At 41.0% G+C, this 23,271-nt stretch overlaps 2 protein-coding genes across 3 annotated transcripts in view; one reads left to right on the top strand and one right to left on the bottom strand.

Annotated features, from left to right (window-relative positions):
- nav2a (neuron navigator 2a) overlaps positions 1 to 10,664 on the bottom strand; it is a 220,104-nt gene extending 209,440 nt beyond the window's left edge. For both annotated transcript variants that reach the window (XM_038702109.1, XM_038702110.1), the window contains exons 1-3: positions 10,578 to 10,664; positions 9,547 to 9,942; positions 9,225 to 9,369 (exon numbers count right to left, since the gene is read on the bottom strand). In XM_038702109.1, coding sequence (XP_038558037.1) covers positions 9,225 to 9,369; positions 9,547 to 9,623 — 222 coding nt within the window. In that variant the 5' untranslated portion in view covers positions 9,624 to 9,942; positions 10,578 to 10,664. The remainder of the gene's footprint in view (positions 1 to 9,224; positions 9,370 to 9,546; positions 9,943 to 10,577) is intronic.
- A 3,214-nt stretch (positions 10,665 to 13,878) lies between these two features.
- On the top strand, positions 13,879 to 22,506 carry e2f8 (E2F transcription factor 8). Its single transcript, XM_038702021.1, has 13 exons — positions 13,879 to 14,169; positions 15,833 to 16,093; positions 16,195 to 16,348; positions 16,746 to 17,060; positions 17,271 to 17,432; positions 18,039 to 18,176; positions 18,397 to 18,612; positions 18,720 to 18,801; positions 18,914 to 19,409; positions 19,775 to 20,041; positions 20,155 to 20,290; positions 20,696 to 21,042; positions 21,670 to 22,506. Exons 2-13 carry the CDS (start codon positions 15,923 to 15,925, stop codon positions 21,835 to 21,837), a joined length of 2,652 nt encoding a protein of 883 aa, XP_038557949.1. The 5' UTR covers positions 13,879 to 14,169; positions 15,833 to 15,922; the 3' UTR covers positions 21,838 to 22,506.
- The last annotated feature ends 765 nt before the right edge of the window (positions 22,507 to 23,271 follow it).

Genomic DNA, 23,271 nt, shown 5'->3' with positions numbered 1-23,271 from the left:
ATCACACTAGTGAATTACACTGAGCAAGACCTCAACTAACTGCCATTACATTTGTCATTTCTGAATATTGATAAGCAGCTATTATCAATATACCTTAAAATAACAATGTATCAAATAACAATGAGAAAATGTGAAATGGGTCTAAATGAGAGCTGGACTTAAATTCAACTGGTGGTCAGAAACACAACTCCAAATGACTGATAATGTTGCTATGTAACTGTTGGATGGGTAAAAAAGAAACCGGCTGCCCCCAACTGGCCAAAACAAAGTTATTTTTGAGGTTAATACATTGCAAGATAATATTTTTTTGTCTGCTCAAGAAATGAAAAATCAGTTTGTTGCCAAAGTGCAACTGCTGACTTGCCACTGTACTGTAGGTGACTGTTTCAAGTTGTGTTCTCAGTGAGAAAAGATTAAGCTGTTGTCTCCAATAATCAATCAAACTGTAATATGATAATTTCAAGTGAAATATTCTCAGTGCTACATATTTGATGTTTGCTGCTCAACATGCAAAAGCAAGAAAAACACCTCTAAGCAGCAAGCACTTCTCCTGGAGTACAGAAACAAGAAGTCATAATTAGCTACTTCCCACCTCTGCATGCTGTGGTAGCTATTTATCCTACAGATTCAACATTACCCAGACTCTCTTGCAGCACATTGACTAGAGAGCACATTAAAATGCAGAGAAAAGCAACAGCGATGTCTGGAAAGGTGGAGAGAGGCTGGGGGGAAGGTATTGGAGACAGGAAATCATTGTCTGATTCATCACTTCATGTTCAGTGAATTACACGCTGAGAGAGACAGTAGTTGAAAATCTGGTCCATAAATAAAAGAGGATTATTTATTCAGAAAGATAAAAGAAGCGTTGAGGTCTAATCCCTCCATACGATAGCAAATAAATGATCTCACAAATTATCTCATGGAAGCTACATACCAACACAGGTACTACAATGGATGGGCTTGGATTTCATTGAGACGCATCCAATTACCACATGTAAGTACACATTGTTATCTCTATACCTGGGGTACATGAGTCGCAGGGGGCGGGGGGGTTGCCTTTAGTCTCGATCCAATGGTGCCATGTGCTTGCACTCTGAGGTGAAAAAAAAACAGCTAGAAGAAAAATATAATTTTCCTTCTGGAAAAACAGGCCTCGAGAGAATTTGAAACAAGGCCCCGTGTTTCCTCAGTACCACAGTGCCAATTGTGTTTCCCATAGCCCTGCAGGCAAACAGTGTCCAGAAATATTTCATTGAACAACACATGGCAGAAATCTCTATTTCTCATAACAAAGGGGGCTGATATAGAGAAAGCATGTCCACCTTCCTTCTCCTCCACTTTCCTTTGTCCACAGCCCCATAATACAATCTTGACTACTTGAATTCCTCTCTAAACGTGACCAATTTACAATATGGGCTCAATGATGGAGGTAGGGCTGAGGTTAAAAGGCTGTGGAGTGTGTGTATATGGGCGATGAGATTGGCTGGAGGAACGTGAAGACCCTCCAGCTCCACACTCGAGGCTACAGAGGAAAAACAGCACCTTTTTTTACCCCTCATCCCTCCTTATCACTCGGAAAATTCGTGATGTGTAAAATTGAATTCCGAATGCATTTCCCAGGATGAAGATGAGCGGGCAGAGATTGGAGAGAACATCATATGGAGAAGCTGGGACAACCCCTCTTAAACACACCACTCAATCATTCTCTTTCTCACACACACACACAGTAACTGCAGACACAAGATAACAGGGTCTCTGTCTTTCTAGAACAAAGGCCGAAGTGGACTCCTATTAAGCCAAAGAAGATCCCACTTTTACTATCCTACATGCTGATCTTGTAGCGTTGTGCTGTTGCATGTGTTCACCCCACAAAAATAACAAACGATACAAAGAGACCCTTTGCTGGTTTTAATCTAGAATCTAACCTTTCTGTTTATCCATCTATTCCAGTCACATACAACCTGAGCCTGAAGCTATCATAACAGGTGCTGCACATGGATTTTATATTTTTTATGGCTTGAAATGAAAAATAAATGCATATCTAATATTATGAAATTTATCCACAGGCAAGAACCCATCAAAATAGCTGCTCTAAGAAGGAAAATAATTAAACAGTGAAGTGGTAGCAGAATTTATGTCTGATAGACAGCTTTAAAATGAGCTCTCCCCAGATATGACAAACGCTGGTTCTCAGCTTTAATTATAACTTCATTATTCACTGAAATGAAACCAAAGATAAAAGAGTCCTTAATTTAAGACTGCTACCAATTCACAGCCACCTGCTGAAATAATTAACGGTTTAAGAAATGTGTTGTTCTCCGTGTGTATGTGTTTGAATATGGATACAATGGCCACAGCACAGAGGAAATCCCATCACCACAGGAGCGAGCTGAAGCACCTGTTCACCAGCCGATCACCTCCCCTGAACCAGACTGAACCAGATCTTGCCCACTGACCCCCAGACGGGGATTACAATGTTGTGCGAGTCAGGACAGCCGGACCATCACAGACCCTGCTGGGTTACTGACGTCGTCATGTTTTCCGGCCATAGAGACTCGAGCTGTCAACCACTGAAAATGTGGATATGTTGTTGATTTGTACAGTTCAAATTCATAGTGCCTAATGACAGAACTTTATTTCCAACAGGGTAGAAAATGAATGGAGGCTTCGGGCAAAAAAATGCTTAAATAAAAAAACAAAAAGAAAAACTGTTCATGAAATTAAAATGAGGGAGAAAATATGCAGCTTTTATGTGTACACTTGAATTTTAATCAGTTATTTCATCTTTTATTAGATGAGATAACGCTTACTTTATCTTTTATTTAGTTAAATTGTCATATGTTGATGTCTCAGTGCAACTTCTGTGTTAAAAGTGTGTTCTCACTTAGGATAAATGGTGTGTGGGGTCTGAAGTAGAAAAATTAATGTCTCTGATTATTAAACTATTTACCTTTTTATTTTAATAACTATTTTTATCATTTGATATGAATCATCTTTGTAGTACAAATTTGGTGAGCCAACCGAAAATGAACACACATTCTTTATCCTGTAGCTGGTCTGAAAGACCAGAAATTACCCTAAAATACAGATTGAGGGAAAAGATTTCTTTCCAGGGTCATCAAGAATGTCCTTCCTGACACGAAGCTGAGCAGGCGGTTGGTATGTGATGTGTGTGTTTCAGGGGCCCAACCAGCCAATCGTGTTGCCCCATAGCCAAAGTCCAGGCCATCCCACCAGCCCCTGCCACCTGTCCTTCACCCTCCCTCAGGGTGCGAGGAGAGGGTGAGGGCCAGATGGCTCTTGAGGGCCAAGCAGCATCCTGAGTGCAGCATCCTCCCCACCCCCAGCCTCAGAGTTGGTCGCACCTCCACCCTCTGAATCCCCCTCCCCATCCCCAATCCAAACCCCTGAGCCCCAGCGCTCGTCAGTGCTGCATGACTGGTCAAACACAGTCCTTCACCAAAATAAATCCCCTGTCTCTCCTCTGCAGCTGCCTGGTTTGCAATAAGAGCTTAGCCAGTGGATAAAAAAGGAGCCCTCAAAACAGCATTTATGCCATTAAGGTTTTCACTATCACAAAGTGCCAGAACCTGAATCTAACGCTGACTCTTTATTGGTTAACTGAAAATCTTTAAAAGAAAATGGTTTATGTCTGCTTCAGCTACAGAGTACTTGAGCTAAAGATAATGAGAGCATGCCACTATGGTCACTAGAGATGGTTTTCACTTATGAGTGATCCAATCAGGGGCTGGCTGCAAAGGAGTAACTGTTAAAGGGGGATAATGTCTACAATAGGTTCTAATAATCTCACAAGGCTGCTCATTTGTCATCACCCTACCCTATCTCTCTGATATTACATTCAATTAGTTTCAGATACCAGCCGTGCAGGGCGGCTGGCACGCACAATCAATCAAATCCTGTCAATGACAAATTGTCACCCCTTAAGTCGCTCTCCATATCCAGGCAACAGGCTAATGTAACAGTGGAGAGATGATTTGGCCCGGTGATCATCAAGTCTAATGGATGTCTCAACTTGAGGTCAAAATCCAGCGTCAGTTCTCGCTGAGAGCAAATAGATGAATCATTTATTATTCAAATCTGTTCAGGTGCCAGCAACAAAATGATCCTTGCAACTGTTGGAGGTGCACAGAGATATAGCCTTCACTGTTTCTTAGCTTGTTTAAGAAAATAATGTAAGAGGACATTGACTGCAGCAATCTGAGTGGTGGTTAGCACAGATGTTGCAGTCCTAGTGAGCAGGTTGGCTGCCAAGGGAGGGTACGGCCATAGTGACCTTGCCCATATGTCTGGCTAAAAGTCCACTGCTAAGACAGAAAGCAGTAAATGCAAGCTCTTTTTCTGTTGTTTTCACAAGCTTAATAATAATTGGATAAAACTGAAATGTATGTTAAAATTGACATATACTAGCAACACCTTTAACTCTTTCAGCATAAAGTGATTATCTGAGAAAGATTGTTCTGCTTGTCTTTCCATTCTGTCAACTGATCATGTGCCTTAGACAAATTTGTTTAGTTTAGTTCAAACAGTTTCTATCATAAGTCACCAGATTTTGTACTATAATACTGTAATATTGTCTTCAACTGATCTGCTCACAGAATAATAATAAAAATGCAATCAATTGTAAAACACTGAATATCATTAAATCTGCCTTTACCTAGCATTTTGTAGGCGTCATTTCCACAGCATTTCAGCCAAAGAAACAGAAAAAACCTATACTGCTATGTTTTAGTTTTATTTACGGGCACGGTGCTCCTGTCCTCTGCTCTTTGCATTACCACTGTTGGTGTTTTACCAAGGCCAGGGCTCAGCGCCTCCTCCACACACACATACAGCGTCATACCAAAGAGAGTCAGCGCGCTAGCAAGAGCTCATCACGTCAACAAACTTTCAAAACTGAGACCACATCGGCAGATGCAAGACGCAAGCTTGTAGTAGACTTTGAGTCTGTGTGGGCAAAGTCAGATATTCCATTAGAAAAAATTCAGCATCTGATCAGGATGCCTCCTTGACACCTCTCTGTGGAGGTAGTCCAGGCTCGTCCAACAAGGACACCTCATGGCAGACCGAGAATCTTCTGCTCGAAGGATTACATATCCAATCTGCCTTGGGATCCCCCAAGAGGAGGATGGATGTGTTGCATGTTATTCTTAAGTTAGCTTACCGTCTTAAGACCATTATTTAAAGCTGTTTTTAAATCACCGTGTGGCTCGCTGTAATTGCTGAATGATCATTTTCTGTCTTTCTTTTTGTCTTTTTCTTTTTGTGCCATGCATGAGTCAGTCTACTGCTTCAATAAAAACTTTTAAAACAAACAAAACTCTAACTGCTGACAAGCCAGTGTCCCATCACCGGGTCTCATTGGACTGTTCCCAGGCTGGAACAAGTCACTAGAGCCTGGCAGCCATAAGAAAAAACTCTAAAGCTCACTAATAAGGCCTTTCCCGTTGAGTATGAACTGTATCCTGAGGTTCAGGATTAAGTCCATCTTCTGAAGGAAATAAACAAAGCTGTGCAGGGTTTCCCACTCATCTGTGTCTCTTAGCTAATTATGAGGCTGTTAGAGAATAACTGCAGCAGAGCAGTCAGCGACACACTCATCCACTGTAAACACCTCATTATCCTACAGAACCCCACCCAACCATATCAAACGCCTCTTAATGAGCAGTCAGAAATGAGTAGTGAAAATAAATACATCATTTCCAGTGGTTCTGATTGAGCAATTAGAGTCAAAATCTCTTTTGCCCTCAATGGGTTGAATCAATAATGGATCCCATTACAGAACGCTTTTTGTCACCTTGTGAAAGACCTCTGTCATCTCTATCAGATGCTAGTAGAAAGGGTTGAGATTTGCTGTCGAACCCAGTCTTTATTTTAAAAACATACGGATTTTGTACTGAAATATTACATGTTTGAGGACATTGCACTCTCTCATCAAGCCTGGTTTGTGTTCTGACTCTGGATATATCAGAATGAGCATTGCTTTCTCACCTAACATGTAGGTAAGCTTTAAAACATGACAAACGTTTCATGAAGAGAAACACAGGGTCACATCAACACTGTTGTTCCCTTGCCCTGTGTCCAACATTAGTGCCGTAAATCTGTAATGTATCCACCACAATGCAGTGTTCGGTCACGAGATAAATCAAAGAGCCGTTTCATAACATAGAATTCAGTGTTCCATTAGCGCTCTCTCAAGAAACAGGCTGTATGGGAGGCAGGGATATGCAAACTGTCCAATACGCTGTTCAGACAAAGATCAGCTCACATATAATTTTCTGTGACTGTGCGCCAATAAATTAAGCATGCCTATCTAGCCCTGGAGTTCACAGGTATTTCAGTCTTTCAAACTGAATTTCACGCTGGCTCAAGCAAATCTGTGATACAGAGGAGCTGCAATACATTTATGAATATGTACTATATGGTGCTGTTAAGGCAACCTCTCTTCAGCTTTACAACATTATATTCTTGTTATAAGTAAGTTATCTTATTCCCTGTCTACAGTGTTGGAAGGAGGTGACTCCTGTATCTTTGCGTTTCTGTAAGATGTCTTCCACAATGTTACCGATTTAGCTGAGACCTGTTGGTATGCAATCTGCCCAAAGATCATCTGATTAGATTTTGCATGTGATCTAATTCCCAATACCAAATAGCTTGATTTTATACACCGTGTCGCGCATGCTTGTGCGGTAATGCTGCTTTTTCTTGGAAATGTGGAAGACGAAAACATTTTAAAGAGGGTATATTATAGAAAGCAAGAATTGTCTAGTTTAGTTCTCTCCATTTAATCATTTGTTCATTGTTGGTGGACGTTTCTAAAAAGCTCTGAAAAGGTTATGTCCCATGTAATTCTCATTTGCTAACAAACATACTGTACATCATCTCTAATCCTTTCTTGTCTGCAGTTGGACAATTCATAACACTAATGATCCCATCTCATGGAATCCTAGTTCAATGAACACAAACTGACTACAAATAAACAGGTTTCGGGTCATAGTAAAGTCTGCAGCTTTGCTCTGTCAAACACTGGGCCTTCATTCACCAAAATATATAATACATCCCTCCTTTAATGCTCTCTGCTTTTCCATGTAGGTCCATGATTGCTACTCAATGAACATTAATATAAAGAGCTGGGGACATGTGACAGAGTAAATCTACAAAAGGGAACAAAATCCAATTACCTCCAACCGGGGCCAGTATCACATATAGGATCTTGAACTCACGCAGCCTAGGTAATTGTCGGGGGACATTGAATCTTGCTGCATGGAAGCCTAAAGTAATTCTCCAACAATGGGAGCCCGTGTGTCCACGTTGCTACCTCAGTGTTTTCAATTTATTTAAGTCGGCTGATGTCCATTAAGAGGGAAGGTGAGTATTGGCTCTGTCTAGCACAGCCTCTCTTCCCCGGAGAGCGCCGAGCGTCTGGCCTCGTCTGGTATCCGATTGATGATGCCGCCAGGTCTGCAGCTGCAACTGAGGCTTCTAATGAAATCTAGACATTTCGCTGCTGGTATCTTATCAAGCATGCAAAGGGCAAAAACTCACTTTATGAATGGTACCAAGGTTGGTTACTGTCAGACAAAAAAAAATTTGGGGGTGGAATTACAGAAATTTTAAGCTTAACGCTGAATCCAAACACTTAACAGAAATACTGAAGTCCTTTTTCTGCTCAGTGTGTCACTTAGCATCCAGAGAGACGCTCTGTAGTCTGGAAAATTGGAAAACAGCAGCTGGGACTTTGGTTGCATCAATTAATATTCATGTTCTACATAATCCCAAGTGACTAACTTAACACACCTGATCAAATCAATAATTTAGAGGGGGAGGACCATGGAGGACAGAAAAAGAAGAAAAAGGAATAAACCTTATTAAATCTGAGCCCTGGCGAACCTTGGAGTTGAGGGAGTAAAGTCCAATGAATCTCCACACCATTTGAAAAAGAACCAGACTTTCAGCAGTGACCAAACTCCAACATGCATGCTGTGACCTTGTACGCCTCAAAAGCTGTCCATTCTTCAGCTGCCCTGAGCAGTGGACGCCACGTTTTGGAAACCCAGTTAAGGTCACCCACCCAGAGGAGTTAGGCCTCCCTCCCGTTTTGCTATCTTAGCTGTAAACTCAGTGTAAACAGAGCACTGAATGTGTCATGAAAGCTGTAGGGTCAGCTGAATCAGTGTTCACTGCAGGCAAGCCGAAGAAATTCAATCCGCCTACACATTACAATGAAGACTAATGTGCAGGGTTGTCGCCTGGTGCCTCCGTACCAGTCTGTCACACGGTGTAAAGTGGAAATCTTGTATCTCGCAAATCTCAGCTCATCCAGAACCACTATGAGGAGAGATGCCAGGTTTTCAGACGTGTATCTGACAAAATGTTGAAAGCGTTCATAGACCCAAGGAGCGGTCAACTTCTTTTATCTTAAAACCATGTACTCCTTCATTTGAAGTAAAACTAGTGCTGTGAGGTTTGCATACAACAATAGCATTAAATCAATATCATGTAGAAAATGCAGAGCGAAGCTGAAACAGGGAAAATGAGTCACAATGTCAAGTACTCCATCAATCTTAACGCAGACAGCTGAAGTAATTCTACACAACCACAAAGCATCAAGGAAAACTTCACAGACGACTTGACGCTTTCACTGACTCTTCGGCTTTGAATCAATCCAGTTTTGCTTCCTTTGACACCTAAGCTGGTTTTCCAGATGATGAAGGTCAGACTAGGTCACAATGCGATGTACAATGACATGTGCAAATATTTAAAGCTCCTCCATGACAAAGTAAAGGCATTTTTGTTTATGCAATGAGACAAACTTTTTTGGATCTTTCCTTGTTAGCAATTTAGGATCCAAATGTAAAATTTCAAAGGAGGTCACATTTCATTTGGAGGTCACAGGATGTTCTAAAACATTTTTTAAAATGCTTAACTGCAGAGTCTTCACAGAAACTGATTTATATGAACCAGAAAAGAGCCAAATCTGTATGTAGCCTACTTTTTAGCCAGTAGCAACAGTTTTACTTTGCTTGTTAAACCTCCCACGCATCAACCGTATGCAGACTCAACTGTCAACATTCAATGTCTACATTCAAAGACCGCTTGTCCACTCTGCACTCTGGAGCGCTCACTCAGTCGTCCTCTTAAGCCGTCACACAACACTGAGCATACAGGAAGATCTGGTAGATGAAGAGGATCATTCATTTACTCACCCTTTTCTGGTCCTCCAAGCAGTGCAGCACAGGTTTCCTCCTCGGCTGCTGTTGTGGACTAGTCTCCGCTCCTGCCTCCATCTTCCCATAAGTGAGTGTGTACTCGAGCTCTCCCACAGCTGAATATCCAGGCTTTACAACAGGCCTCTTAGGGAATGAAGGGAAATACCCACTCAAAGTTTTTATGTCCCCTTCCCACTTGGTTCCCAGATGTGGTGCATGAATGTCTATGCAAAAATAGGAAAAACTCTTTGTCCATCAACTTTGCTTCATGAAAAAGATAACACCCAATCTCTGAGAGGATCCAACCTCAGCCACACACCTTGTCGCAGTCATATCGTTTCTTGCTGGTTTCTCTTTGCCGCTCTTGGTCCTGAGGGGTTGGTCTGAAGTGAGCATCAAGGCAGAGAGCGGGAACCTGAGATAACCAGGATGGTTCTCTCTCCCAAAACCATCACTGCTACCATGGAGATTTGATCTTAAAAGGAGGATGCGATCATAATGATCCTCTCCACTGCCCGAGATTCAATCTGTCTGCTGGCTGAACTAAAAAGGCAGGCAGGTTCAGTTTCTTTACAGCAAAATGAGCATCCACCAATATATAAAAAAAAAAAAAAAAAAGAAGCAAAAAACAAACGTCCAGCAAAAGCAGCTGAGTAAAAGCTGGTGTCACTCACAGCTCAAAGGTCAAGTGTGGTATCCTTACAGTGAACAAGTGCTTGTGATGAGAAAGAAAACAGAGTTAAATTGAAGCATTTAAACAAAGGCTGTGGTGTCAGAAATAACTTAAGACACATATTCATATACACTCGATAAACTACATCTGATGAGAGACATATCTGAATTACAATTACTTGCAAAGCATTCCAGTGCTTTAAGCTGCCATTTGTATCTATTGCATCTAGGAAATAGTTTATACGTGGAAGTAAATGTGGGGAACCAGAGTTTAGGCAATGTCTCAACAAACCGCCAGCTAATTGCTGCAGGTGTGGGCTTTTCTCTCATTCACACCATGAAAAACACTTTTTGGTTTTGAACTTTTTGTTGGTCACAAACTTACTATGGTGCTATGCAGTCCTTACAAGTTGCAGTAAAGTATTCAGCCTGTACTTGACAACTGACAAACATTAACTCAAGTGTTGGCATCTGGAACAAACTGCTTGCCGAAGGTTTGAGCTACTGCAGCATCCCTACAGCAGAATCTGCGAGACGTCATAGGCTGCCTGACAGACTCGCTGCTGCACTGAGCTTTCTGGAAACTGTTCGTAATTGCCTCAATTAAACAACATTAGATAAACTACAAGAAAAAATAACCACGGCAGACAAGAATTTGTGGTAAGAAATGATGCTCACCCGCAGTTCTTAGATTTTCCTTCCCGGGTGGAGATGGTCCTTGCTTGCCTCGTGCGTATCGCTGTCCGTTCCTGTGGCTGAGAGCGGAGCAGCCAGCTGCTGCATTCAAGCGCTGTCGTATATATCAACTGCACGGGATTCTTTGCAGCAAACTCTCTTAAATCTCTTTTTTTATATATATAAATGTCCATTTAAGTGTATCTTGTCGTTTTATCTTGATGTTTTTAGGCTTTGTTCTTTTTTTGTTTTGTGTTTTTTGCCTGTTTCCTTTACCAGACTGATTACCAGGCTGATTTAGTGCTTTGCATTTAGTAAAGCACTTTGTGACCTTTTTTTTTGCAACATGCTGCATTGACAAAGTATGTTGTTGTTGTTCTTATTATTTTAGGAGCGAGGACGAAAAAACTGGATCTGTCATTTCTCCAGCAGAACTATCAAGCAAATCTCAATTATATACAATGCTCTAGTTTGCCACGCATACACATTCTCATATCTCATGCGAAACTGATTTTTATTAACTAACATACACAGGCTAACTTATGAAATTGAATTACATAAAGTAATTCAAATTCAGTAAAGTAATGATCTGAAGTTAGAAATCCCACACCAGAATCATTAGTAGGCCTATATAAAGATTATTGGCCCACGGCAGATGTGTTTATCATTTTTATTGCGCTCTGACTGTTTTTTTGTGATCATGCAGACAGACGGGGTCCACTTACCCAGTCGCAGTGGGTGGCCTAATTTACGAGGCACAATGGAAGGCAGCATGAGGGTCCCACTCGCTCTCTCTCTCTCACATTTGTAACATTACGTCACTGTGTGTGCTTCAAGCTCCGCTCCCAACATCCTTTAAGGCGCTCGTCGGTTTCCATGGTGACTCCCGGTAAGGAGGGCTCTATCGCCACCTATCGTCGAAACAGAGACACGACAATCACAAAATGAGGAGCCACAACAACTATTAAAATCATATTATCTATCATGGCCCAGACTCTCAGTATCCAATTCACATTGTGATCACATTAAGCCTTAATACGCATACTTTTATTTGGCTAAATCATGTAATCATTTAATTTATTATTTTGTTTTCACTTATGAAACCCATTGTCAACTGCTTATATGGCCGCGGGGGGGGGGGGGGCAGGAGCAAATCCCAGCTGACATCGGGCGAAAGGCAGGGTACACCACTGGACAGGTCGCCAGTCCATCGCAGGGCCACACATAGACGAACAACCACTCACACTCACACCTAAGGACAATTTAGTCACCAATTAACCTAGTCTTTGGACGGTGTGAGGAAGCCAGAGCACCCGGAGAGGACTCACGCAGACACGGGGAGAACATGCAAACTCCACACAGAAAGGCCGGGACGACCATGAAACAATTAGTCGATCAAATAATTTACAACCATTCTTATCAAGTAATCGTCCCAGTCATTTTTCAAGCAGAAATGCCACAATGGGCTGACTCCAGGTATCTAAAGCTTTTCTGTCTTGTCTTTTCTTGTCATACAGTATTCCAAAATAAAAGTTAATCAACTTACCATAAACTACACAGAAAACTTGAAGCCAGGAAGTATTCTTCCAGCACAGGAGTACTGTTTGGTCTTTGAATTTCTATAAAAAGCTGCCCCTAGTCTGCTGTGTTCTGTGCTCTATTCACATTTGGCTGTGCAGCAACAAGGGTGGGTGCATTTAGGGACTAAACCTAACACCTCTATTAGCTGAAAATCAAAATGCAGCAGGTAGCGGAGATGCTTTGGTAAACCTTAACTGAATCTTTCACAGCTTGAAAGTGTTGGAGGAGCGTACAGAATCTGCCCTGGATCCTCTAAAAGATTAATCTAGCTGTGCTCCTATAGAAAAATCATGTGAGATTAACATCACAATAAAGTTTACATCAGCAGCCCTAAAGGATAATTGTAGAAAAGGTAGTTTCACATTAAAATAATTCATCATAATGTTATTGATAGTGGTGGATGAAGTATTCAGATCCTTTAGTACTAATACCTCACTGTAAAAATACTGTGATACAAGTAAAAGTACTGCACTGAAAATGTTACTTAAGTTAAAGTATGTAAGTATAATCAGGAAAATGTACTTTTTAAAAGTACTAGAATTAAAATGTCCCCTGTGACTGTTACCATTATATATCATCAACACAATCATCATTATTATTATTCAGTTAGGTGTTTATGTAAAAGTAGGATTTTACTAGTTGGTTGAAGTTGAACTATTTTGTATCATGAAAATCAGCAAATCTTCACATTTGTGAAGCTGGAAGATGAAATGTTTTTACATTTAAAAAAAGACAATTATCAAAATAGTTCCCAATTACATTTCTGTCAATCAATTACTGTACTTGATGTACTTGTATAAATCGTTTATACAATTATACAATCGGTGGTTTAATTTATAACCAAACATCCTATTTTTTAAACTCTTCTGTGTTTTGTGTGTAAAAATCTTACTTTGTAAAGTAACCAGGGGTAGGCTTAGGGTAACATATTATAATGTAAAATCACTTTAACAGGTACAAAATTACACATAAAATAAACTACAAGTAGCTGGTTTAAAGCCAGGAGATCATGTTATAGGCTTATGTTACTAGCTTGCTTATCATATATTTCTCAGACTTTTCAACAGTGAGGTTGCCGGGATCTTCATCAGCAGAAAGTCTGAGGTAAAATAAGATTATAAAATAAGATCTAATTTATATATATATATATATGGTCGGGCATGGCACCAGCAAGATTGCCCAGCAACAATGCTCAAAAAGTTGCTCCATGTATCATCAGTTTAAAACATTAGATCAACTTAAATGTCAAAATCGCTTTGATAAAATAACTTCAAATATGTGATGAAATAGAGGAAATTTGTAGTTGAGTGAGACTAGCGGCAGCCAGAAGAAGTGTTGAGGGGGGAATTACACAGGGCGCATCTTACCCTGGTCTTTTTTTATATACAGTCTATGGTCTTACCCCATGTTACCCTACCTGAAGCTGTAAGATAAATGTAAGAGAAGTAAAAAGTAGCTACAGTATTTCCCTCTGAGATGTTGTGGAGTAGAAGTAGAAAGTGGCATAATACTAAAGTAGGCTAAAGTACCAATACCTCTACTTTGTACCTACAGTGAGTGCATGTACTTAGTTACTGTCCCCCACTCAATGAAGACTAGGGGATGTAGGACTACGTGTAATGTTACAGTCTCTGATATCTGGGCCCGCCTCTCTCCTACAGGCAGGAAGTGCGGTCGGTGTGGGGCTGACGTGACGTGCTCGCACTGGGAGGGCCAAATGCTGGTGGTCACCCACACAACTGGGCCAACTTTTCACAACTGTAGTAAAGTTAAACAAGAGGCCATTGCTTACTAGCAGTGTAAAAAAAAAAAAAAGCAGAGCCGCGCACATTTTGTACTACTTCACTTTGAGGGGTTTTATGTTTATTTTAGCCTGGAAACGAGTTCAAATCCACATTTTAGCGCTCGGACTTGTTTTTTTTTTGGGAAATAACTCATAACGTTAGCGGGTATCCAAAAGACATTCCCGTGAAAATGGGAAGTTGCCTGTGAGCAAGTGAATTCGTGAATTTGGGTAAGTCTCTGTGTATTTTATCTAGATAACGTATGGACGTTTAAAGCTCAAGATGTTTCGTTTAATTAAAGCTTTGGTTTCGGTGTCGCCGGGTTAAACTTTACCGCCTCCTCTTTACCAACTGCTTCACTTGCTTCACCATGTTAATAGCGTTAGTTAAGGTTTCTCTTTTAAAACAAAGCAGTGTTTGCGTGAAACGTTTCTGGATTGTCTGGTTTTACTAGCCTAACGTTATATTTTGTTATTAACTGAAGTTAGCGCCGATCAGGGCGCTCGCTACGTGACAACAAACTAGCATTTAGGGGGATCTTACGCTTTCTTAAAATGAATCACCGTATGAATGTAACGTTAGTGATGATGCGGACTTTGATAGAAACTTGTGAAAGTTTAAAGCGAGACGCCGCTGTTACCGTAAAAAAAACGTTCCGCGCCAAGGATTTCAAAAACAGTTTACCTGCGCGGGACACTCTGTCTACTTCCTCTACGCTGCCTGGCGCGGCGCTCCCATTGGCTGCTCCCACTGAAAAAGGGCGGTACCGCTGCGTCCGTTGGGCCCGGCGATTCGATGGAACGCACGTCAGTTACCGCCAATATCAATCTGTGTGTTTTGATTAGATTTAAACAGATTTTTGTGATCAATTTCACCAGATAGGGAAAGCAAATTAAATGTTAAAATGTGACGCTGTTTTGAAAATGCTTGTATCCGACACATATGTTCCGCTCAAAAAGAGGTAAGGCTTAAAAGATTTTACTGTAATAACTTTACATTGATGGTGAAATGAATGAGCAACCCTTTTTAATATAGATAAAACCATATACCGTTACTGGATTAATGCTTCTTGTTAACAGGGCTGTTACACTACAATAATAAAGTATGAAAAATTACGTTGGGCAAGTTTAAAGTTTGTTAGATGGAACAAATGTTAGCTGGTTTAAGGTAATTGCTGCTTTTTGCCTCCACCCTTAACATACTGTTAAGAGCATATAAGGGTTTTTAAAGATTTTCAGATTACTATATTACTGCATATTTAACTTTAGCAAATATAATTCTTATTACATTCTAATGTTAAGGTGGAAAATATTGAGTAAAGCGCATTAATTTCAAAACCTGACCCAGAAATCTGATTCAAAGGTCAGTAAAGTACTATAAGTTATGTTTCTGAACTTTAGCACTGGATGATATGGCCATAAATGATTATCATAATAAAAAAGTTCATATAATTCAGTATCATTAATTATCACAATAGATGTCAAATCATTATTTAATTAAGTTTAAAGGTTGATTTTTGCTGCTGAGTGAAAGAAACCAGGTAGTTAATTGTGGTCTATTCTTTATAGTCAGAACATGACAAACACTTGCCAAACAGTGGATCACTTAACAAATCTGAAAACAATTGTGATTTAAAAAAAAGTCTCTTTTCCTCAACAACAAAAACTCTTAATAGAAAGAATAAGTCCTAATTCCTTTCTGATTCCAGTGAATTAAATAAAACATTTATTAAATTGAGGAAAATTATATTGCGATAATTATCATTATTGTTTTATTGCCCAGTCCTATGTAACATTACTTGTTTTGTTGTGTTTTTTTGTGATAAATCCTGATATACCTCATTGCTGAGTTGGTATCTAAATCTAAAATTTGTTTCTTCCTTTTGCTGATTAGGATGACGGCTTTGTAGCACCCCAGGTTGTGATAAATACTCCAAAGAAATTATTTGGTCAGTATCCGGTGTCAGTGGAGAACCATCCAACAATGGGGCCCCTCGCTACACCTAAAAAAGGAAGGGAAGCACGTTCTGTTGATCCCTGGACGCCGACTTCAAACCTTAAAATGCTCATAAGTGCTGCTAGCCCAGACATCAGGAACCGAGAGAAGGAGCTGTGCATGGTCACTGATGAACGGGAAGCTGTTGACTCTGCACAGGTAAATCCAAGCATTAACACACGATAGACACTTTCTGATAAGTCAGAGTGTACAAAGGAAAACATTTCTGATCTTTTGATGTTGCTGTTATGTTCCTGTAGGACACTGAAAATTGCGAAGAGTCAGAGAAAATGATTAGCAGGAAAGAGAAGAGTCTGGGTTTGCTCTGTCATAAATTCCTTGCCCGCTACCCGGATTGCCCGGACCCTGCCATCAACAATGACATCTGCCTGGATGATGTGGCCACTGAGCTCCGTATGTTTTCTATATCAACTCTGTTGTCTTTTAACAAAATCAATCATACAAGATCCATCTATTAAGATCAAAATAAATGTCAGATTTTTTGGTGGCTAATAGTTTCTTTTATTACTCTTTAATCTGTACATTGTGTTTCTGTTTCACAGTTGAAACGTGCACATTAGAAGTTACAGGAGCCCAAACATTTACAAATTACTGTTTTATGTAGTACATATAACAATTTTATGTCTAGTTTATTCTCATATATGCCACTATGTGAGTTTGTGGCATATTCACAACATGTCACCTATTGTACTTTGAATTTCTTTACCGTGATCTGTTTCTTTCATTAATTGTGATACTAGTTAATTTATTAACTTAAGGCCGTTTACGTGTTTTCTTCCCGTCTGCGCAGATGTAGAACGGCGGCGCATCTACGACATCATGAACGTGCTGGAGAGCCTGCACATGGTGAGCCGCTCGGCCAAAAACCGCTACATGTGGCACGGCCGGACCAAACTGGCTGAGACTTTGGCCATTTTGAAGCAGGTGGGCGAGGAGCACAGGTACGGCCAGCAGATGCAGCAGATCCGGCAGCGTCTCCTGGACAAGGAGTTTGACTTTGACAATGAGGAGAAGGAGAACGAGGAGGCGGTGGACCTGGAGAGCGGGGAGCAGGGACAGAAGGAGCTCTTCTTTGTGGAGCTTCCAGGAGTAGAGTTCAAAGCAGGTGTGTGTCATATTTAATGCCTAATTTGTCTAACTATTGATATCAGAATTAGATCTGATCTTATTCCTTTCAGCACTCAACATGGCTGGCTTTTTGATTACGACTGGATTTCCACAGGCAGTGCTGAAACTGTGTTTATATAGAATTTTAATTTCTTGGTTTTGTGGCACAGTAATCTGACTTTTTTAACTTTCTGTTTGTCCTGTCCAGCCTCTGTTAACAGTCGGAAGGACAAATCTTTGAGGGTAATGAGCCAGAAGTTTGTCATGCTCTTTCTGGTGTCTAATCCTCGCGTGGTCAGTCTGGACGTAGCCGCCAAGATCCTGATCGGAGAGGACCAGGGTGCAGATCAAGACAAGAACAAGTTCAAGAGTGAGTACAGAGGCCTGCAAGATACAATATGTTTCTCAGTATTAGGCAGGGTTAAAGTAAAGTGACGCTGGTGCATGATTTAGGATCTTTATTTCTTTCAGTTTCAGCACGTTCAACATATCCTGTGCTTTCACCTTCTGCTTGCACAAATATCATAGACTGCAGTGCATTAGTTTGAGATGGCAGATATATCTTTGATGGTATGGAAGTCCCGAGGACACTTGTAGATGTTATAAAGTTTGTCAAAACTGCTGTCTCATCATCAGTACGTTTGTAGAGACTGGCTCCTACTAATGTGTTAATGACACTTTCCTGCAATGTAAAGCTATTTAGATCTTTTAAAAGGGTTTATATCAAATACATGTATTACCAGTATAACATACAACAGTCAGTATTCTTACGTGCACTCAGCCTTCTCATACTTCAGTGGCAGTGTTCTGCTATTTGAAAAAGCTTGGTTAATGGCATCACATGCAGTGAATAGAAAAACTCCAACATTGTCCAGCGGGATGCACAAGTTTTAAATGCTGGTTTGATTTTTGTCAGGGTAGGTTCTGTGTGTCTTTAGTTGCGATAGATAATCTTGTTTCGCTCTTCTGTTTGCAGCCAAGGTGCGCCGTCTGTATGACATAGCTAATGTGCTACGGAGCCTGAAGCTCATCGAGAAAGTCCACGTGACAGAAGAGAGGGGGAGGAAACCGGCTTTTGAATGGGTCGGCCCCCAAGAATTCCCAGAAGTCAAAGGTATTGCCAGACCTCTTTTTCCATTTAGTTGTTGCTTATATTTTGGTCCACAATTAGAATGAATTTTGGGCTTAGTGTCACATTTATATAGTCACGTCCTGTGTACAAACTACTTGTAGAAGTAGAGAAGTATTTCAGGACTTGCAGTTTCTCCTGAGCAATGATTGTCAGTTATGCTGATATTGTGTTTCATGGACAAAACATTAAACTCTTGTTTCAGACTTGGAGAGCTCCAAATCTGAAAGCCCAACTAAAAAGAAAAGTGTACTGGAGTCCCGTATGTCTGTAGACAACTGTGCCAAAAACCTATTTTCATCGCCGGGAGCTAAGCGCAGCTTCACCCGGCACCCCTCCCTCATAAAGCTGGCCAAGAGCATTGAGGATGACCGTCGCAAGATCAGTTCCGCGCCCAGCAGTCCTTTCAAGAGTGCCCTCAGTGAGTATGGAAAATCCTGTAGACAAGGCTACGATTATCGTGGATGTTTATGAATGTAAATGTGTGATGACACTTACATCCAATCTCTTTCTTTTTTTTGTCTTCAGGCGATTCATCAAACACTGATTTCCCAAACAAGATGGCCCAACTTGCTGCTATTTGTAAGATTAAGCTTGACCAGGAATCAGTGTAAGTTTGGTTCCGTTTAGACTGTTATTTAACCTAAACTGTTGAGGTAATGAGGCAATAAGGTAATTGTAGATCTCCGTAGTGTTAAATGAGAGTGCTGCTTCTGTTCCAGGACTGGAGCTGAAGTACCAAAACACGCTGCTGCTGTGAGGCCAGAGACGGCCTCCTCTGGTTCAATGGAACCGCCTCAGGCCCTGTTACTAACTCCAACCCAGGAGCCTGGAGTCAACACTACTGTCCACCTTACCCCCCACACCCCACTGGCCGCCATGCCCGCGGGCTCAGTCACATACATCCCTGCACAGTGTTCATCCCTGATCCCTATCCTGTTACCTCAGCAGCGGGGGAGCGGGCCCTTTGCAGTGTATTTGCAACCTTCCTCCCCCAGGCCAAACCCTCTGGCCAGGCCACAGCCAACCAGCCTCGCTGTGCGCTCTATGACCTTTGAGGATAAGACTGGGCAGAGCCCATTAAGCCAGTATGCGGCTAAGAGCCAGCCGGCCTCCAGGGTGTCGGACGTCAGCCCCTTGGCAATCAAACGACTGCGTTCAGATTCAGTCACAGAGAGCAGTCCCTCCAAAGCTAAGAGGACTGATCCCAACTTTAAGGTAAAAACAAATAACTTTTACTATTTGAGCTTTTACATCTAGATGGTACATTTATGTAACACTCAACTGATTAAAGGAAAGTTGTTCTTACTTAAAACATGTGAAGAGTTTGGGTGTTATTCTTGCAGTTGTTTACTGTCTCAGTGCACACTTTAATGCTTTAAAACTGGTTGTTGGTTAAAACCATTTGTGTAAATTCTGCTAAAAACCTTTTGCAAATTCCTCTGCAACAAAAACATGAAGGCGCATGTGGTTTTTAAAATTGCTTTAATGTGTTTTATATAGTTACTTTTATATATATATTTTTCTGAAATACAGTATTTCCCACCTTCTCTTTCCCCCTCCTTCCCACTTGCCTCCTATAGGACACCTCTCCGAAGCTGTGTGAGATCTTACAGGCCCGTTTGAAGGCCCGTCGCAGCAGTCACCTCTCAAGCCGGCCCTCGCCTCGCGCACTCCACCTGGACCCGGAGTTTGTCAACACCCCCGGCGGTGCTGTTGCCCATCAGACTCTAGGGCAGAGCTTGGAGACCTTCCTGGACAGAGAGGACAAGACACCGAACTCTGACAGCGAGGCGGGATTAACACCAGTCAGAGCCGTACCCCTCACGCCAGGACAGCTCCACACAGAGGTAAATGCACAAGCACAAAGCTCGCTGGGCATCAATCAACACCAGAAAGGCTTTTGTTGTGTTAGTCAATTTTTATAGCAGTATGTGTGAAATGTATTTATCTGACCTTCCAGACGTTAGTGCCAGCCGGATACCTGATTCCAATCTCCCAGCAGTCCCTCATCAGCTACAGGGAAATTCAATGTTTAGGGAGAGAAAGCAACAAGGCCTCAACTCCCACTTACAACATCTACCAAACACCGACTGCAGGTAAATATGTCACTAAATAAAAATATGTCCTAAAATGTTGATTTGATTTGGTTCCAGCAAGATTTTATCTTTTGGACAAGCCATTTAATTTTCATTTTTGTTGTCATTTATAATGAAATACCAGATCCTCTGGAACCAGAGATTGAAGGCTTTTTTTTGCTTGGTTAATAATTAAACAATTAACTGATCATCAAAATTGTTGATATATTTTTAGTTTAATCTGTAATCTTTTAAGCATGGACAGTATTAGTTTTCTTTACCTTTTTAAAGCTTTTGCTTTTCGTTTGTTAAATTAGTGACAGTTGAATAACTCAATGATCTTACTGCAGATTGGCCTAAGGGTTTACACATTTGAATAACTACATCAAGATAAGGGATTGCACTATTTTATTTTGTCATCAACAGGCTCCAGGCCTGCCCTGGCCCAGGAGATTACACCCACCAACCTTTGTCTTCACAAACCCACTGCTGCCGCCTCGCCACAAACCACCCAGCAGGCCCACCACCTCCACAGCCCCAGTCCTGCCATCCTGAACTTCACCTTGCAGAACCTGGGTCTGATCTCAGGCTCTAGCCCAGGAAACACCTTCGCTGCCCCACAGACTCCAGACTGTGCCAACACCCTGCCCAGCCCTCTGCCGGGCCCACTGGCCCTGCAGCAGAGAGGGATGGTTTTCATCAAACCCGTGTCCCCTGTGCCCGTCCAGCAGTCTGTATCCGCTCAACCAATGGCCCTGATCAGTGTCCAACAGGTAGAAAAATCTCAATGTCAAAGTTTACACACTATACTGACAAAATGACAAAAGCCGTTTCTCCAAGACTGACCCAACTTTATGGAAGTGCTATGCTAAATCGCTGGAGTATGCCTTTACATTAAACATCAACTTGATCATATTAACAATTGGCCAAGTCGATACTTGGGGGAAAAAAAAAAAGGTGAGGGAGAGAGGAAGTCTTGAAACTTCATTTCACAGAGCAGACATGATAACGTAACTTAACTGTAGGGTGATGTTAATGGTTGTTTATGCACTTCTGCCAATTTCCCCATATAGCCTGTGAACCAACCGAAACCCCTTCAGCTGGTATTTTAAAGAGCCAGTTAACACAAACCTTAACAAAAACAGCCTGGGGTTGCGAGCGTGTCCAGGCACACAGATAGTTGGTTTTAAATGCTGAGGTTTTGACTTGATCTGTATCGAGAAACATTAGACCTCGCGGAGGACTGAATCTTTTGGAGAAAGTAGTTCCAATGAAAAGTGTTGAGTAAGATCTGGTGATAGTTCAGATTAAAGCAGTGAAATTGTTTCTGGAAAGATGATGAGGGAAGGGGGGGTTGTCCTTATATTTACTTTATTAACGGAACATTGTCTGTTGTCCAGCCTCTGATGACGACCCCCAAAGGAACAGGGCTCCCCCAGCAGAGCTTCTTCCACACGCCGGTCCCCCTCTCCCCTCTGGCTGCCATGGTAACCACCAGTGGACACCCAGCCACCAAAACTGTTTACGTCCCTCAGAGGAAGCTGGATGTCACCACTGAGGACTCCTGAAATCCTTGAAGGACACCCTCAGATGTCTGTATGTGTGTGTGGGGGGGGGGGGGGGTGTGTTTATTTTTCTCTGAACATTTCACGGCCTTCATTCACAGCCAGCTCTAAAAATAGCTGCCTTTCAGACTTCGACTGTGGACACATGCAAATCAGATTTCAAAGTCAGAGTTCACCAGATACTCATGAACACTATTGTGATGCTGGTAGAAAATGTTTTCCCAGGAATAAATTTGCATGACCTAATGGGGGAGAATTAATGATCTTTTTTGTTTGTTTGTTTTACTTAAATCCGCTAATGTGGGTGATGCAAACACCAATAGTTGTATTCAAACAGTAAAGTAAGTAAGTAAATGGTCCCATCAGTACTATAAAGAACAAAACAAGTCACATGGATGTTTTTTTTAATGAAAGACCAGTTTAATTGGAAAAATTGTTCATTGATCATCATCTCTCTTATGTTAATGAGACTGCTTTTGCACATATGTACATGTTAAATGTTACCTCTGTTAAAATGGAATTGTTAAGGAAATGTGAATATTTGTGATTCATTCTAAGACTAATCAGGCATTTTGATACGTTTAATTTATAATGAAATAACCTTCATTTCCGATGTCCTGTTTAAGTGTAATATGCTAATGGAATTTGAATACATTTTCTGTAAGAACATCAGGTGATGTCTGTGTTTTGTTTTGTATATCTCCACTAGAGCTGCAACGATTAATCGATTAGTTGTCAACTATTAAATCAGCAACTATTTTGATAATTGATTAATTGCTTTGAGTCCTATTTTAAAGAGAAAACATTTTAAAAATTTGAATAATTTCTGGTTTCTTTCCTCCTCCTGAGAGTAAACTGAATATATTTGGGTTGTGGACAAAAGAAGACATGAGGACAACTAATTGATTATAAAAATTATTGTTAGTTGCAGCCCTAATCTTCACAGCTATTGGATTGGAATTGGAACGTGGTGCTGCTACCAACAGTGATTTTTTTTTTTTTTACTGTAGATGAATCTGTTGAATTATTTTTACTATCACTTAGTTTATTAAATAAGAAAATAGTGTCTGTACACTTGAGCTCTAACAAATGTGTTCCATAGTGCTGCTAAAAGTCAAAAACTTCACATGATCCCTTTAAGTACAGGGGAGAAAAAATGACAGCTGAGGCAGACGGAGCACTGAGTGGACTAACCCTGACAATGTAAAACTGAGCCTAACAAACTGAGAGATGCCTCAGTCACGTCATGTAGGCAGAATGGGAAGAACAAGAACAGGTCTGGAGTCGGGAAGAACTCACATAATTACAGGATGGTTACCCTGTCATTAAATATAATATGAAGTTAGCCTTAATTACATACTGTATGTGCATCATGTCACAAGCTGTTGGTTGTATTGCTCACGTTTGATTGGATTTTTAGCATTAATGTAACATTTT

This window comes from Micropterus salmoides, unplaced genomic scaffold (assembly GCF_014851395.1).
Source record: "Micropterus salmoides isolate LMB-PRFRI ecotype aquatic unplaced genomic scaffold, ASM1485139v1 Ms_hic_scaffold_6, whole genome shotgun sequence".
NCBI classification, from domain to species: domain Eukaryota; kingdom Metazoa; phylum Chordata; class Actinopteri; order Centrarchiformes; family Centrarchidae; genus Micropterus; species Micropterus salmoides.
Note: the sequence above shows the minus strand (reverse complement) of the source record. Positions and strands in the feature narration are given on the sequence as shown.

Excerpts from the sequence above, each read along its gene's own strand:
- e2f8 (XM_038702021.1), top strand. The coding sequence starts at position 15,923 with ATGGGGCCCCTCGCTACACCTAAAAAAGGAAGGGAAGCACGTTCTGTT. Across the intron at positions 19,410-19,774 it reads GGACTGATCCCAACTTTAAG|GACACCTCTCCGAAGCTGTG; the intron begins GTAAAAACAAAT and ends TGCCTCCTATAG. Across the intron at positions 21,043-21,669 it reads CCCTGATCAGTGTCCAACAG|CCTCTGATGACGACCCCCAA; the intron begins GTAGAAAAATCT and ends TCTGTTGTCCAG.